Here is a 13,705-nt window from a genome sequence, read left to right as displayed (position 1 = left end):
GGATCACTGGATTGAAGAGTACTTGTTGAGGAGGAATGTGTAAGAAGATTGGAAAGATAGAAGGGAGTTAAATTATAAAAGGGTTTGAATGCCAAACAGAGCATTTTGTATTTGCTCTTAAAGGCTAGAGGGAGTTTATTGAGTGGGAGTGGGGTTAACATGATCAGACCAGTACTTTAGAAAAATCACTTTAGTGGCTGAATGGAGGATAAATTTGAGTAGGGAGAGACTTGAGGCAGGCACGCACAGCAGGCTATTACAGTAATCCACGTGTGAGGTGATGAGGGCCTACACTAGAGTGGTAACAATGTATGAGGAGAGAGGGGGACTTCCTCGGGAAATACTGCAAAAGTAAAACTAATAGTGCTTGGCAATAGCTTGGACATGGAAGGGTAAGAGATAATGAGGAACCCTGGATGACTCCTAGGTTGTGAGTCTGAGGGACTGGGAGAATGGTGTTGCCTTCTAAAGTTAAAGGGAAATTAATAAGGAGGGAAGATTTAGGGTGCAAGATAATGAATTCTGTTTTGGACATATTGAGTTTAAGATATCTACTGGACATCCAAGTTTGAGATGTCTGAAAAGCAGTTAGAGTTGCAAGATTGGAGGTCAGCAGAGAGTTTGGGGCAGGAAAGATAGAATGGAGAATCATCTGCATGAAGATGGTGATTAAATCCATGAGACCTGATGAAATCACCAAGTGAAGTAGTGTAGAGGGAGAACAGAAGAGGGCCCAGGACAGAACACTGTGGGACACCTACAGTTAGAGGACATGATCTGGATGAGGATCCAGCAAAGGAAACTGAGAAAGAGCAGTCTGATAGGGGGGAGAAAAAACAGAAGAGAGTGGTATCCTGGAAACCTAGAGAAAAGAGAGTATCAGGGAAGAGAGCGTGATCAACAGAGTCAAAGACTACAGAGAAGGAGAGAATGAGCATTGAGAAAGGCCATTGGATTTGACAACTAAGAGAATAACTTTGGAGAGAGCAGTTTAAGTGGAATGATAAGTTTGGAAGCCAGATCATAAGGGGTTAAGAAGAGAGTGAGAAGAAAGTAGAAAAGTTTAGCTACAAAGGGCAGAAGAGATATAGGATGATAGTTAAAAGGGATAGAAGGATCAAATGAGAATTTTTTCAGGATAGAGGAGTCATAGGCAACAGAACATGAGCCAGTAAGAGAGGGAGAGACTGAAAATAAGTGAAAGAGTGGGAATGAGAGAAGGGGCAATCTTTTGGAGGAGAAAAGATAGAATAAATCACTTGAGCAGAGTGGTAAGCCTTGGTAAGGAGTATGGCCACTTCATCGTGTGAGACAAGGGTGAAGGAAGAGATAATGACAGAAGGCTTCTGAGTGATAAGAGATGAGGAAGAGGGATTTCATGGAGAATGGCCTCAGTTTTTTCTGTAAAATGTGAGTTGAAATTTTCAACTGAGAGAATGATTTTCGTTTAGTGATGTTTTCAGTCACTTTTTAAAAATTCAAAATAATTTTTTTGTTACATTTTAAGTTCCAAACTGTCTCCCTCCCTTCTTACTGCCTTTGACCCCACCCTACACTAGAGGTCACCACTTGACACAGATACGTGTGTGTGTGTGTGTGTGTGTGTGTGTGTGTGTGTGTGTGTATGTAAACTCATACCATGCATACTATTTTCCTTCATAGGTCTTTTGTAGTTGATTTGAATATTTATAATAGCTTAGTTTTTCACAGTTAATTCTTCAAACAAAGTTGCTGTTCTTGTATACAATGTTCTCTTGTTTCTTGTATACTCATTTCACTCTTCATTATTTCATTCAAATCTTTCCATGTTTTTCTAAAATCAACCTGCTCATCATTTCTTACAGCACAGTAGTATTCCATCATAGTCATATACCACAGGTTGTTTAGCCATTTCCCACTTGTTGGGCATCTTTCAATTTCCAGTTCTTTGCCACCACAAAGAGAGCTGCTATAAATACTTTAGAACATATAGGTTCTTTTCTTTTTTCCCTGATCACCATGGGAAATAGACCTAATAGTGCTATTGCTGGGTCAAAGGATATACACAGTTTTAAAACTCTTGGGACATAATTCCAAATTGCTCTTCAGAATGATTGGATAAGTTCACAGTTCCACTAACAGTGTATTAGTGTATCAGTTTTTCATATCTCTTCCAACATTTGTCATTTCCCCTTCTATCATTTCAACCAATTTGATAGGTATCAGATTATATCTCGGTTGTTTTAATTTGCATTTCTTTAATCAATAATGATTTAGAGTATTTATATATGAATATATATAGTTTTGATTTCTTATTCCAAAAATTGCCTGTTCATATCCTTTGACCATTTATCAATTGGGGAATGACAGTGACTCATATTCTTATAAATTTGGCAAAGTTCTCTATATATTTGAGATACGAGACCTTTACCTGAGAAACTGTCTATAAAATTCCCCCCCTCCAATTTTCTGCTTACCTTTTGATCTTGGCTACATTGGTTTTATTTGTACAAAATCTTTTTAATTTAATGTAATCAAATTAACTATTTTACATCTTACAGTGCTCTCTATGTCTTTGTTTATTCCCAAATTCTCCTATCCATAACTATGATATGCAATAAGTTCCATTGGTCACTCTTTTAAAAAAATTCATTTGTTATTATGAACTTAGCAAACATGATCACTGTCATAAGCAAAGAAGCAGAAAAAGATGATTATGTATTAAATTGTGAATCTCTGTTGTTGTCAACCATTAACAAATTCAAAACGTAGTTCCAAAACTACCCTGCTTATCTTTGTCTCTTTCTGAAATGTCTTTTGTTCTCTTCTGTAAATTTGAAATATGTTTTATTGGTATTTTTTCTTTCTTTTTTTTGAAATCACTATCACTGCCCTCTTTTTTTCTCCTCAAAATCTAAAAGTTCTTCTTTGTGACAGATAAGTAGAGTCAGGTAAAAGGAATCAGCACATTAGACATGCCAAAAAATGTATATTTCATTCTTTACCTCTAGTTCATCACTTTTCTGTTTATACTTAGTATACATAATCTTGGAGATACTTGGAAAAAATTCGTTTTTAAAAATTCAGTAGTCCTGAGAAGCAGATAAAAAAAATTAACTTTTAATTTGAAATAAAGTCAGAGTAGATCAAGACTATATGTGGAAGAAATATGTTCTCCAATTTTATTAGGTCATTTTAGAATACAGTTAAAAGGTTATTAATAAATGTATCATACTGTGATTTTTCTTCGGTAGAAAAAAAGCACATAGTATTTTGTCTTTTTTCTGTATTATATGAAACTATCAGCATAGAGTTGTGTATAGTTTTACAATAAGGTCTGACCAAGAAATCTTATTTATTTTGAATATTTGTTATCTTTCTTGTTTTTATTTTTTTAAAGATTTCCATTTGTAGCTGTTTCCATTGGCTTTGTTGTGGGAAAAAAGGTATGTAGGCATTTAAAATTTATAGGCATTGAAATCTGTCTTGAATTATGTATTATTACTTTCTTGGGAAAAGATTTCTAAGTTTTACTGCAATAAAATTTGGGCTAATGTATATGTATGAACGATATAATGGTACCTACTTAGTATTATAAATGACAATAATTGTTAATTATTACATATCTTTGCAGTGAAGAAAATTAGAATTAGCCTTCAAATATTTTAATAAGTTCTGAGGAAAATATATGGAATCTTTGCTTAGTTTAAATCTGTTTATTTAATTTTGTAAATGAGAACTTTTTAAACAAAGATAAGGAAGGATTGACTTCAGAGGTGACTTGATAGATTTTGAGTGGATATAAAGGATTTCCTGACAAGGGAGTATTATGAAACATTAGAATTAACTTTTATGTTAGGCCTTTGTCACCAGATTAATTTGCTGATATTCATTGTGCACCTGTTGCATACAAAGTAAAATGGGTATAAGAAAGAAATATAATACTTCGCCCCTACTTACCAGGAATTTACATTAAGTGAGGAGGTAATACATATGTTAAAATACAAAGCACTTTGTAACAAAAAGGAATGGATGATGGTAGATTCAAGAATTCAGAAGGAGAAGTAGTCTAGACTCTGGATAATTAAGGAAGAGGTCATTGAGGAGATGCTATTTGAACTGGATAGGATTTGAATCGGTAGAAGTGGGGACAGTATTTGGGGAACAGAAAAGAGATTAGAAATAAGGGCACAAAGGTGGAAAAATAAAAGGTATGTTCACAGTATGAGGACTCCTAGAACAGTTTGGCTGAAATGGAGGTTTTGTGTAGAGGACTAATGCAAGAGAAAAGGAAGAGAAGGTAGGGAGAATAGACTGAGAGTTAGAAGGTGTGTTAGAGGTCATCTAGTTCAACCACTTCAGTTTATAGATAAAGAAATAAGCTTCAGAGATGTTAAGTGGTTTACTCCTTGACAGACCTGAGATTACTAGGTCCTTTGACTCCTTATTGTGTTTTACAGTTTATCTACCACACTGCCTCTTTTAGCTTGGAGCCATATTAGAAAGAATCTTGGGGTTTATATTCTGGTGGTTTTTTTTTTTGTTTTTTGTTTGTTTGTTTTGGGGTCTTTTTTACTAGGCACTGGGGTTAAGTGACTTGCCCAAGGTCACACAGCTAGTAAGTGTTAAGTGTCTGAGGCCGAATTTGAACTCAGGTCTTCCTGACTCCAGGACTGGTGCTCTATCCACTGCGCCACCATGCTGCCCCTGGGGTTTATATTCTGGAGATGGGAAACTGTTGGAGATTTTTGAAGAAGGAAGTGACATTAGCAAATTAATATTTTAAGAAGATCATTCTGGTAGCAGTGAGTAGCATAGATTGGAGAGGTGATCCCTTATCAGGATCATGCATAGATTATTATGGGTTATTCCTCTTGGGTCCCCTTTTATTTATCTTAGTTTCTCAGATAGATTGTAAACTCCTAACAGTGGATTCAGTCTTAGAATTGCTTTTTATTCTCCTTTATAACCTAGCATGTGTAGTACTTACATCAGTCAGTGAGCATTTATTAAGATTCTACTATGTACTAGGCACTGCGCTAATCTCTGTGGGTGATGCAAAGAAAGTTCTTGTTTTCAAGGAGCTTCCATTTTAATAAGGGCGATCACATACAAATGTACTCTCAATGAATATACACTGACTGATTAATAATAATGAGGCCTTTGGAGCTGGGCAGGTCTTATATGTTATTGATTGGTTTACATAGGAAGCCTGAGGGAAGCTTCAGGAAATTTCTATAACTAGTTTAAGCCAGGGAGCTTGACTTAGAGAAGTAATGTGTATAGGGCCTAAACTTCCAGTTTGGAATCATGGATAAGAAAAGACCTTCCCTCCTAAACTTCTCAATTTATAGGAAGCCAAGAGACAGAACGAAAGTGAGGGAAGAACATAGGATCCAGGAGAGGGCACTTTTCTAGAAAAGTGGCAAGGAGCTTTGGAATAGGCTGGAGGACTCTGGGCAAGTCACTTAACCTTTTAGTGCCCCAGGAAGTGCCTCTTGTTCTGAGTTGGTAGAAGGAGTTTTCTTATTTTTTTTAAATATATATACATGTATATGTATATGTGTATATATATATATTTATTTATTTATTTTGTTAAATATTTCCCAATTAATATGTAAAAAATTTTTTAACATTCATTTCTTAAAAATTTTGAGTTCCAAATTTTCTTTATCCCTTCTGTCTCTCCCCACTTCTTGAGAAGGCAAGCAGTTTGATATTGATTATAGTAGCCATATTGCAAAAGAAAACACAGTCCAAAAAAAAACCAAAAATAAAGAAAGTAAAAAGATTTTCAGGAATTTTCTATATCAGTGAAATCACTGGTCAGATCACCAAAACAATTATATGTAAATATATTCTCTTGTTACTGAAAATTTCCTTAAGAATAATACACACTGAGTTCAGTGTTATACTTTTGTAATTCTTTCTCTTCTGTAGATGGAATTTGGAGTTGTATACAGTTGTATAGAAGATAAAATGTATACTGGCAGGAAAGGAAAAGGGGCTTTTTGCAATGATCAGAAACTTCAGGTGTCAGGACAAGAAGGTAAGTTTATTAAATAATTTTTGGTGGGAGAGAGAAAATAGATGATTAATTCAGAAGGCTTTGAATTATTTTTATGATAATATTTTGAATTCTCCAAATGATAAAGCCCAATAAATATCAGTGCAATTATGTACAAGGTTTTGCTAGAAGCTAGAAATTTAAAAAAAAAATGAAAGTGACATGATCCCTGCCTACAAAAAGCTTCTAGAGTCTAATGAGGGGAAAAGATAATACCTATATGTACATGTATATGTGTGTGTATATGCATATACACACATATGTAAAGTTAAGTCAATATAATTCAGAGTAAAATATAATAAGGGCAAAGCAAAGATCTAGACAGAGTACTGTAAGAAAATTCAAAAAGGGAGAGATTATTTTCAGTTAGTAAAATCAGGGAAGACTCAATCAACAGGCATTTATCAGGTACCTGTTATGTGCCAGGTACTGGGCTTAGTGCTGGGGGAAACAAAGATAAGAATGAAACAGATATGATGGTATCTGAACTGGGCTTTGAAGGATGAGAAGGATTCTAGCCAAAAGCTGGCAAAGTTAGAGGGAGGAGCACTCCATTCATCAGTGATGAATTGTGTGAATGTGTGGAAGGGGATTTTGTCGCCTAAGATTATTGATTTCCTTCCAGTGTTTTGGTGTTTTTTCCTTTTCTTATTTCTAGCTATGGATCAGCTTTTAATACTAATCATGGAAAGAGAGAAAGCAAATATGATTTGGAATTGCCTCAGCCTGTGCCACTCAACAGCAGTGCAATGGAAAAACACTGGATTTGAAGTCTAAATCCTAGCTCTGTAGTTTACTACTTGTGTGACCTTGGACAAACTACTTTATTTCTCGGGGCTTCAGTTTTCTCATCTTTAAAATGATGATATTGGATTAAATGGATCAAATGGATCCCAACGGTTCCTAACTGCTTTAAATCTATGATACTAATTTAATTTTTTAAAAGTCTCATACTGCTGTTTTATGGGAAATGTATATACAAATAGTTAGCACTTTAAAGCATCAAAGTTCAGTATGTTCTGGTTCAAAGTATTTGCTTATTTCCCACCTGAGGATCTATCTATGTAGACAGATGGGTTGTATCCTGTGCATTTTGGGGAGTGGTTGGAATACTAGACTCCTTTTGAGAATTATAGGAACCATCATTTGGGTATTGTTAAATATTGACTCCAACCAAAATTGTTTGCGGGTAGTGCTAGAAATATACAGTGAGGTCATATGGAAAGAAGGGACTAGGACAAATTATGAGTGAATTTCAGTTTTTGAAGGTTTATCATTAATTATGACATTTCTATCTAGTCTTATATACATAAACAATATGTTCCAAAAGTCTTAGTAGATTTTAAAGTTTTAATGTGCACAGTTTCCAAGCATTGGAATAACTAGTACCTGATGAAGAGGAAATAGTCAAGCATCCATGACTTTGTATTGATTTCAGTGAGTTATCCTAAGAACAGAAAGCTTCTGCCTTTGCCAACTACATAAATAACTGGAGTCATGAGGCAAACCAAAGGGTTTAGGATGCTTGTAGTTGTTATGTGCTTGATGCTTGCTCGGTGCCCATGGGGTCCAAGAAAATCCTACATCACCCTGAGTCCTGTCTGTGGGATGGATGGATATTCTGATTGTTACTTGAGCAAGCATGACCTTGCATGACAGTTTCTTTAGCTAACTTTAGGAAAGTCTACTACTTTCTGCAGAGTTAATTTCCAAATTCTTGTTATTTAAAACATAATGTTAGATACATTGGCATTGTGTTATGTAAATATATAAACCTAGAAATATTGAACAAATCCAATCGTACATGTAAAATGAGTCATCATTCTAGCCTTTGTATCACATGATATTCCATAAAGAGATGGATGGCCTATACTGTTGTTAAAAACAAAAGAAGTTTGTAGGCTGAAATGCAGACATGTTTGATGGAAAAAAGCATAGAGGGACTTAGGTCATGATTTAATCTGAATTGCAAATGGATAATTGTGTTTTGTCTTAAGTTCAAGATAATGAAATTTCAAGTTCCTAATGTTAGTCTTTTTTTTTTTCTTTTAGATATTACTAAATCAGTTTTGGTGACAGAATTGGGATCTAGCCGAGAACCAGAGATTGTAAAAATTATTCTTTCAAACATGGAGAGACTTCTTTGTATTCCTATTCATGGGTAAGCTATTCTCATCTTCTATTGAAAACTTCAAAGAATTCTGATATTTTAGAATAAGAAATGATTTTTTTTTTCATAAACTGTAGGTCTTAACATAGTAATGGTTAAAATGTGGCTTGATTCTTATTCAGTCATCTTAGAATGTTCATGTGGAGAAAAAGCTTAAAACTAATATTTGAACAGTTACAGAATTTTTCCTTGAATATTTCAAAGGTAAAAGCTTTAAAAATATTGTTTTAAGTAAATTTTGGTTTTATTTAGGATTCGAGTCTCTTGAAATTTAATAGAATAAGTGCCTTTAGGAAAGCCAACTACTTCATTATGGCTTCTGACAGCTTCTTTAGAGTTGATGTAAAAAGAAAGTTATTGAATAATTGCAGATTTATGTGATTGTTGATTGTTTCCAACTTTGCAGCTAGAATTTTGCCAAGGAATTCAAGACAAGCTTATAGTTTGCAGATTCCACTTGCCTTCCGTCCTCCCCGTTTCTCAAAATGATGATGACATTTGCCCTCCTTCCGTCCTACGTTACTCTGACCACGAGCTATCATTATTTTTAAGATTTTCTCAAAATGAAACAGCCTTATTTTATTTGTTATTCCCTTTGCTGTTTTGTCTTTATCTTACATTTTTAGAATAATGCTTCAGTTCAGTCAAGAATGACTGATCCTGTGATATAAAGTTTATGACTTTTTTTCTAATTACAAATAAAATATTTTCATTGTCTAAAGTACTGGCATTTCTTATAATCCAAGATTATATTTATATTTTATTATATGCTTACATATTATATGTTTACTGGTATGTTTCTCATGTATCAGTAAAATGAGCTGATTTCACGTTTGACAGATCTAAAAGTATGTGGCAATTGACAGTCTTACTGTTATATTACTATTGGTGGGATTTAAAAATCATTTTTATTTTTTCTTAGCAATATGTTCTCATTGGTTAGTATTACTAATATTACTAATACTGTTAACAAAATACTCTCATTAGTTAATGTTAAAACATATTAAATAATTTAGTTTTGTTAGGGTCAACACTTATTTCATTATTTTTGTAGAGTATATACACAGGATAAGGAAATGACACACTATTAATTTTTCTTGATATATTAGCCTTAATTATCCCATGGATTGATGGATAACAGATATTTCAGGTGGCACTCCATAAAGTGAATTGAGAAAAGCAAGAACAGTTTTAAAGGATATTTTTTTTCTTAGTAAATTTGTTTAAAATACTGTGTTTTAGGATAAGGGGTGTTGGTACAGCAGCAATAAATATGTGCCTTGTTGCAAGTGGAGGAGCAGATGCATACTATGAAATGGGCATTCACTGCTGGGATATGGCAGGAGCTGGTATTATCATTACTGAAGCTGGTGGAGTGCTTTTGGATGTAACAGGTAAATTATATGGTGGCAGAGAACCTTTAACCTGTTTTCTGAGCCTCCCATAATTCACTAATCCTTTTAAATGCTTGACTATTTTTTTGTTTTGTTTTGTTTTGTTTTGTTTTCTTTTATGCTGGCTTCTTTTATGACTCAGTTCAAATCCCACCTTCTGTAAGAGGCCTTTCCTGGTCTATTCCTACTCACTACCCCTCATATTAGTTCCTTTCCTTGAGATTATATCCATTTTACTTGTAAATATCCTTATGTCCATAGTTGTTTGCTTGTTTTCTCCCATTAGAATGTCAGCTCCTTAAGGGTGGGAACTATTTTCTTCTTTTCTGTGTGTCCTTAGCACTTAATACTGTGCCTCCACATAGTAAGTAAGTGCTTAATAAATGCTTTTTGACTGATTGACTCAGCTTTTACCTTGGGGAAATCTATAATTGTTCACAAAACCAAAATAACAAAAATTATGTGGGAGGCTATGGATGGCTATGAATTGATTCATTGATTTATGTCTGTGCTTCTCAGAATGAGTGTCAGTAGCCCTGAGATTTTTGGCTATTTCCTTTGGGGTCATAGAGACTTGTTATCTCCCAAAACATTTTTGGGTTGGTAGTTGCTGTGAGGAATTATTTGGTGAACTGAACTCTTTCCCCTACATTCCTTCTTCTCTTTCCTTTCTAGTTTAAGATTTTCTTTGCATAAACAAAGAAGTCAAATAACTGTTGTGAGCTAATAAATGGAATTTTTTTTTTTTAAGTTAAGTAGTGATATGGGGCAAAGGTAACTAAGAAGCCAGGGAAAAGAGCAAGAGAATGAAAGGGTTGGAGGTAGAGAGATGTGGAAGTTTGACTGTCATATATGTTTTCCTGGACACCTAGGAGATGAGAAGCTTGTATAAATATCTTTTCCAGATTTTGGAATGGGATATTTACAGGGCATTTGTTTGTATCAGATAAAGTAAGCAAGCCTTGGAATCCCATTTATCTAATGCTAACACTTAAGCGCCATGCGTGTATATATACATACGCTTTTTTAAGACTTTAGTAAGCCATGAAACGCTGTGTAACTGATTGTATGTATCCTGGTCTTATTTTGAGCCCTCCTGTACTGCATGTGATTCATTGATATGCTTGATTTTGATTTTAGGGGGACCTTTTGACTTGATGTCACGAAGAATAATTGCTGCAAGCAGTAGAGCCTTGGCAGAAAGAATTGCCAAAGAAATCCAGCTAATACCTCTTCAGCGAGATGATGAAGAATAATTGAGATGGTTTGAGTGGATGATTTAATCTCAAACTGCTTTTCCCCACGTCACATGCTAGGGATTGCAAATCATTCAGATCCAACTACAAGTTGAGCTTAAATGTGTAGTGCCTCTTTCAAAAGTATAAGGTTGATTTTAAACTGTCCTTGGTTTCAAGATTATAAAAATTATAATTTGCTTATTTAGCAAAGTACAGAAAAGCATTCTTTTAGCTTCTTTTAAATGGTTTTATTGGGAGGAAGGAATACATAGAGGGAAGGAGGAAGAACTCCAAAATAAATATGCTTCATAAAATATTCACTATGCAGTCAGTTGAAATAGTCAAGGAGAAACTGTGTGGAGTTGCTTCCAGATATGCAATCTTCAGAATATCCTATTAACTTGATATTTAGATACTTATGTGCTCTTAAATTAAAAATAAACTTCTGTAGGAAAAAAGTCTTAGGGCTGCAAAAGCCATATTTTATTGAATTATAAGACTGAAAAACAAACTTCTTTGGGTCATAATGTCTTAAATCTTATTTTGAAGCCAACAATTCAAGAGTCAGAATAATTGCTGAAAGATTGAGCTGAATAGACTTTATTTGGCACCAAAGTCTAATTATCATTAAGGAGAATTTGCTCAGTGAATAGGTATTTGTCATTCCATATAACCATATTCCATTTAGGGGTTTTTGAAGTTAATACAGTTTTTGCGACTATTTGATAATTGCCCTAGTCATAGGGAGAATTTATTTTAAACTATTTGTTAACTATCCTACTGCAGATTGCCAGGACAAGGCTATGTTTAAAGGATGCCAAAATAAGCAATGGAAAAATTAGAAAAAATCCCTTGGACCAGATGCCATTTTGATTTTTCAAAGAGTCTTTTATTCAGTTCGGCATTTTGACTGATTCTAGTCATATTGGTTGTTTTTGTAAACATTGCAGAGCAGATAGAGGAGACTCATATTGACCTGTTTGGTGTCTTCTAAAAGTAGTTCTTCTGTTCCACTTCCAGCAGAATCTGTAGCTTCAACTTTCCTCAGCAATCTTTGGCTTCTTTCTCCCACCCATATAAAAGAAAATTGCACTGACTAATAGATATTTTAAAAGGATTAATTTATTCAAGGCCATAACCTGAAATGTGAATGAAACATAGAAGCTTTGTGTTAAGCTAGTGTATGTTTTATATTTGGTGAAGTTAAAAATGTTTAAAGTGTTCAAGGTAGGGAATCACATTCATTGTCTTGTATGTTGAATAGGTGATACTAAAATATAAGTATTACAGTTATACTTATACAGTTAAGTGGTGTAAGTACTTAAAACATCATGTACTGTATTATGCCAAGACAGATTTGGTTTTTTAAAAAAATTAAATTTGTTTTAGTTATAAATATTACAAATGTGGAATAAATAAAAAATAATTGATATTTAAATTCAACAGTTCAATGACATTTATTAAGATTCTACTTTGTACAAGGCATTGTTAGCTTCTTGGAACACAAAGACAAAAACCAAACAGTCCCTGTCCCAAAGGAAATTATTAAAAGGTATATTCAGATTTTATGGGAGTTTTTTTTTTAAATGAATAATATAAATATTTTGAACCTTGCAGTTAATGAGATTGAGCCTATAATCTTTTTTGTATAATGCTTCTCATTTTTGTAGTCCTGTTTTCTTCATTAGGCTATTCATTAGCCTATTCATTCTTCATTAGGCTATTATATTAGTGTATATATGTTCTGTTCACCATCCACGAGTCCACCAGTTTCTTCCAATTAAACTTTTTTATGCCAATGGAATAGCTTCTCTTTTGGGTAGCATTAAAAATACACTTTAAAAGTTAAAAAGTCATTGTTTGGTCATTGAAACTTTAAGAAAATCAGAGTAATGAATAAGACATTACCAATATTTATGAATGATATTTATGTGTATCTGTATATAAATCTATAATACTCATAATGAAGAAACTGGACTTTGTGATTTTTCAAGATTTGCAATCGTAGAGTACCACTAGGAAAATACTTGTATTTGAAAGGATTGGTTTTTGCATCCAGGAAGAACTTGTTAGAAGCACATGCAGTCCAATCTAAATCTCTTTTAGCTGTTCACTGTGTGATGCCAAGCACCCAGTTGCAATAACTGTCCCAATTATGTGTCTTGGTGTATTAACTCCATTGAAGGTGAGCCACAGGGGAATGGAGAGATACATGGTGAGTACAAGTTGGTTTCAGGGTCCGCTGATGTGCTGTGACAGATGTGGCATGAGAGATATCATCAAATAAATGCATAATTAGGAAAGGAAATACATATCAAGAGCAAGGGATAACTTATGGACAGGCTGTGTGCTGCATAAAAACTATTAAAATGTAAAAAGACCTTCAGCATGTTGGATAGATCCTTTGTGGGGGGTTTATGGGAGAACATGGACAAAAATGATACATGGTGAAAAAGTATTATTAAGTTGGAATTTGCATCAAAGAAGGAAGTACTGATATTAACAACATCACAGATTTGTTGACATATGAAAAAAATCTCATTTGTTTCAAGGAACATTTTTTTCCCCTCCAGACTGGAAGTACAGCAGCCAGTCATGGACTGATCTCACTAGTGATTTGCATGGGAGCCTTGACCTGTACCATTTCTGACCCAGGCCAGTTGACAACTCCTTAGGTAGCCTATTTATTTTCAGAGGCTCACCATATTGGTACAGATCATCCTGCAGAAACTCCTTTGGCTTAGCTCTGGAACGCAGGTGCACTACTACTATAGCCTACCCACTAGCAGAGATTACAAACATGCATGTCCACACCTACATACGATCTGGAGTTTTAAAAAAATCATAGTGTATGGAA

The 13,705-nt window shown here is 34.2% G+C and overlaps 1 protein-coding gene across 3 annotated transcripts in view; it reads left to right on the top strand.

Annotated features, from left to right (window-relative positions):
* The window catches only part of LOC114054302 (inositol monophosphatase 1), a 45,423-nt gene extending 32,747 nt beyond the window's left edge, over window positions 1-12,676 (top strand). For 2 of the 3 annotated variants that reach the window (XM_027877510.1, XM_027877511.1), the window contains 5 exons: window positions 3,380-3,425; window positions 5,920-6,028; window positions 8,099-8,207; window positions 9,459-9,610; window positions 10,751-12,676. In XM_027877510.1, coding sequence (XP_027733311.1) covers window positions 3,380-3,425; window positions 5,920-6,028; window positions 8,099-8,207; window positions 9,459-9,610; window positions 10,751-10,866 — 532 coding nt within the window. In that variant the 3' untranslated portion in view covers window positions 10,867-12,676. The remainder of the gene's footprint in view (window positions 1-3,379; window positions 3,426-5,919; window positions 6,029-8,098; window positions 8,208-9,458; window positions 9,611-10,750) is intronic. The other variant, XM_027877509.1, reaches the window with a different exon arrangement.
* Window positions 12,677-13,705: the final 1,029 nt, after the last annotated feature.

The sequence above is a fragment of the Vombatus ursinus genome, unplaced genomic scaffold (assembly GCF_900497805.2).
Source record: "Vombatus ursinus unplaced genomic scaffold, bare-nosed wombat genome assembly UNPS02014812.1, whole genome shotgun sequence".
Classification (NCBI taxonomy): domain Eukaryota; kingdom Metazoa; phylum Chordata; class Mammalia; order Diprotodontia; family Vombatidae; genus Vombatus; species Vombatus ursinus.
This window is presented reverse-complemented; position numbering and strand designations above follow the sequence as displayed.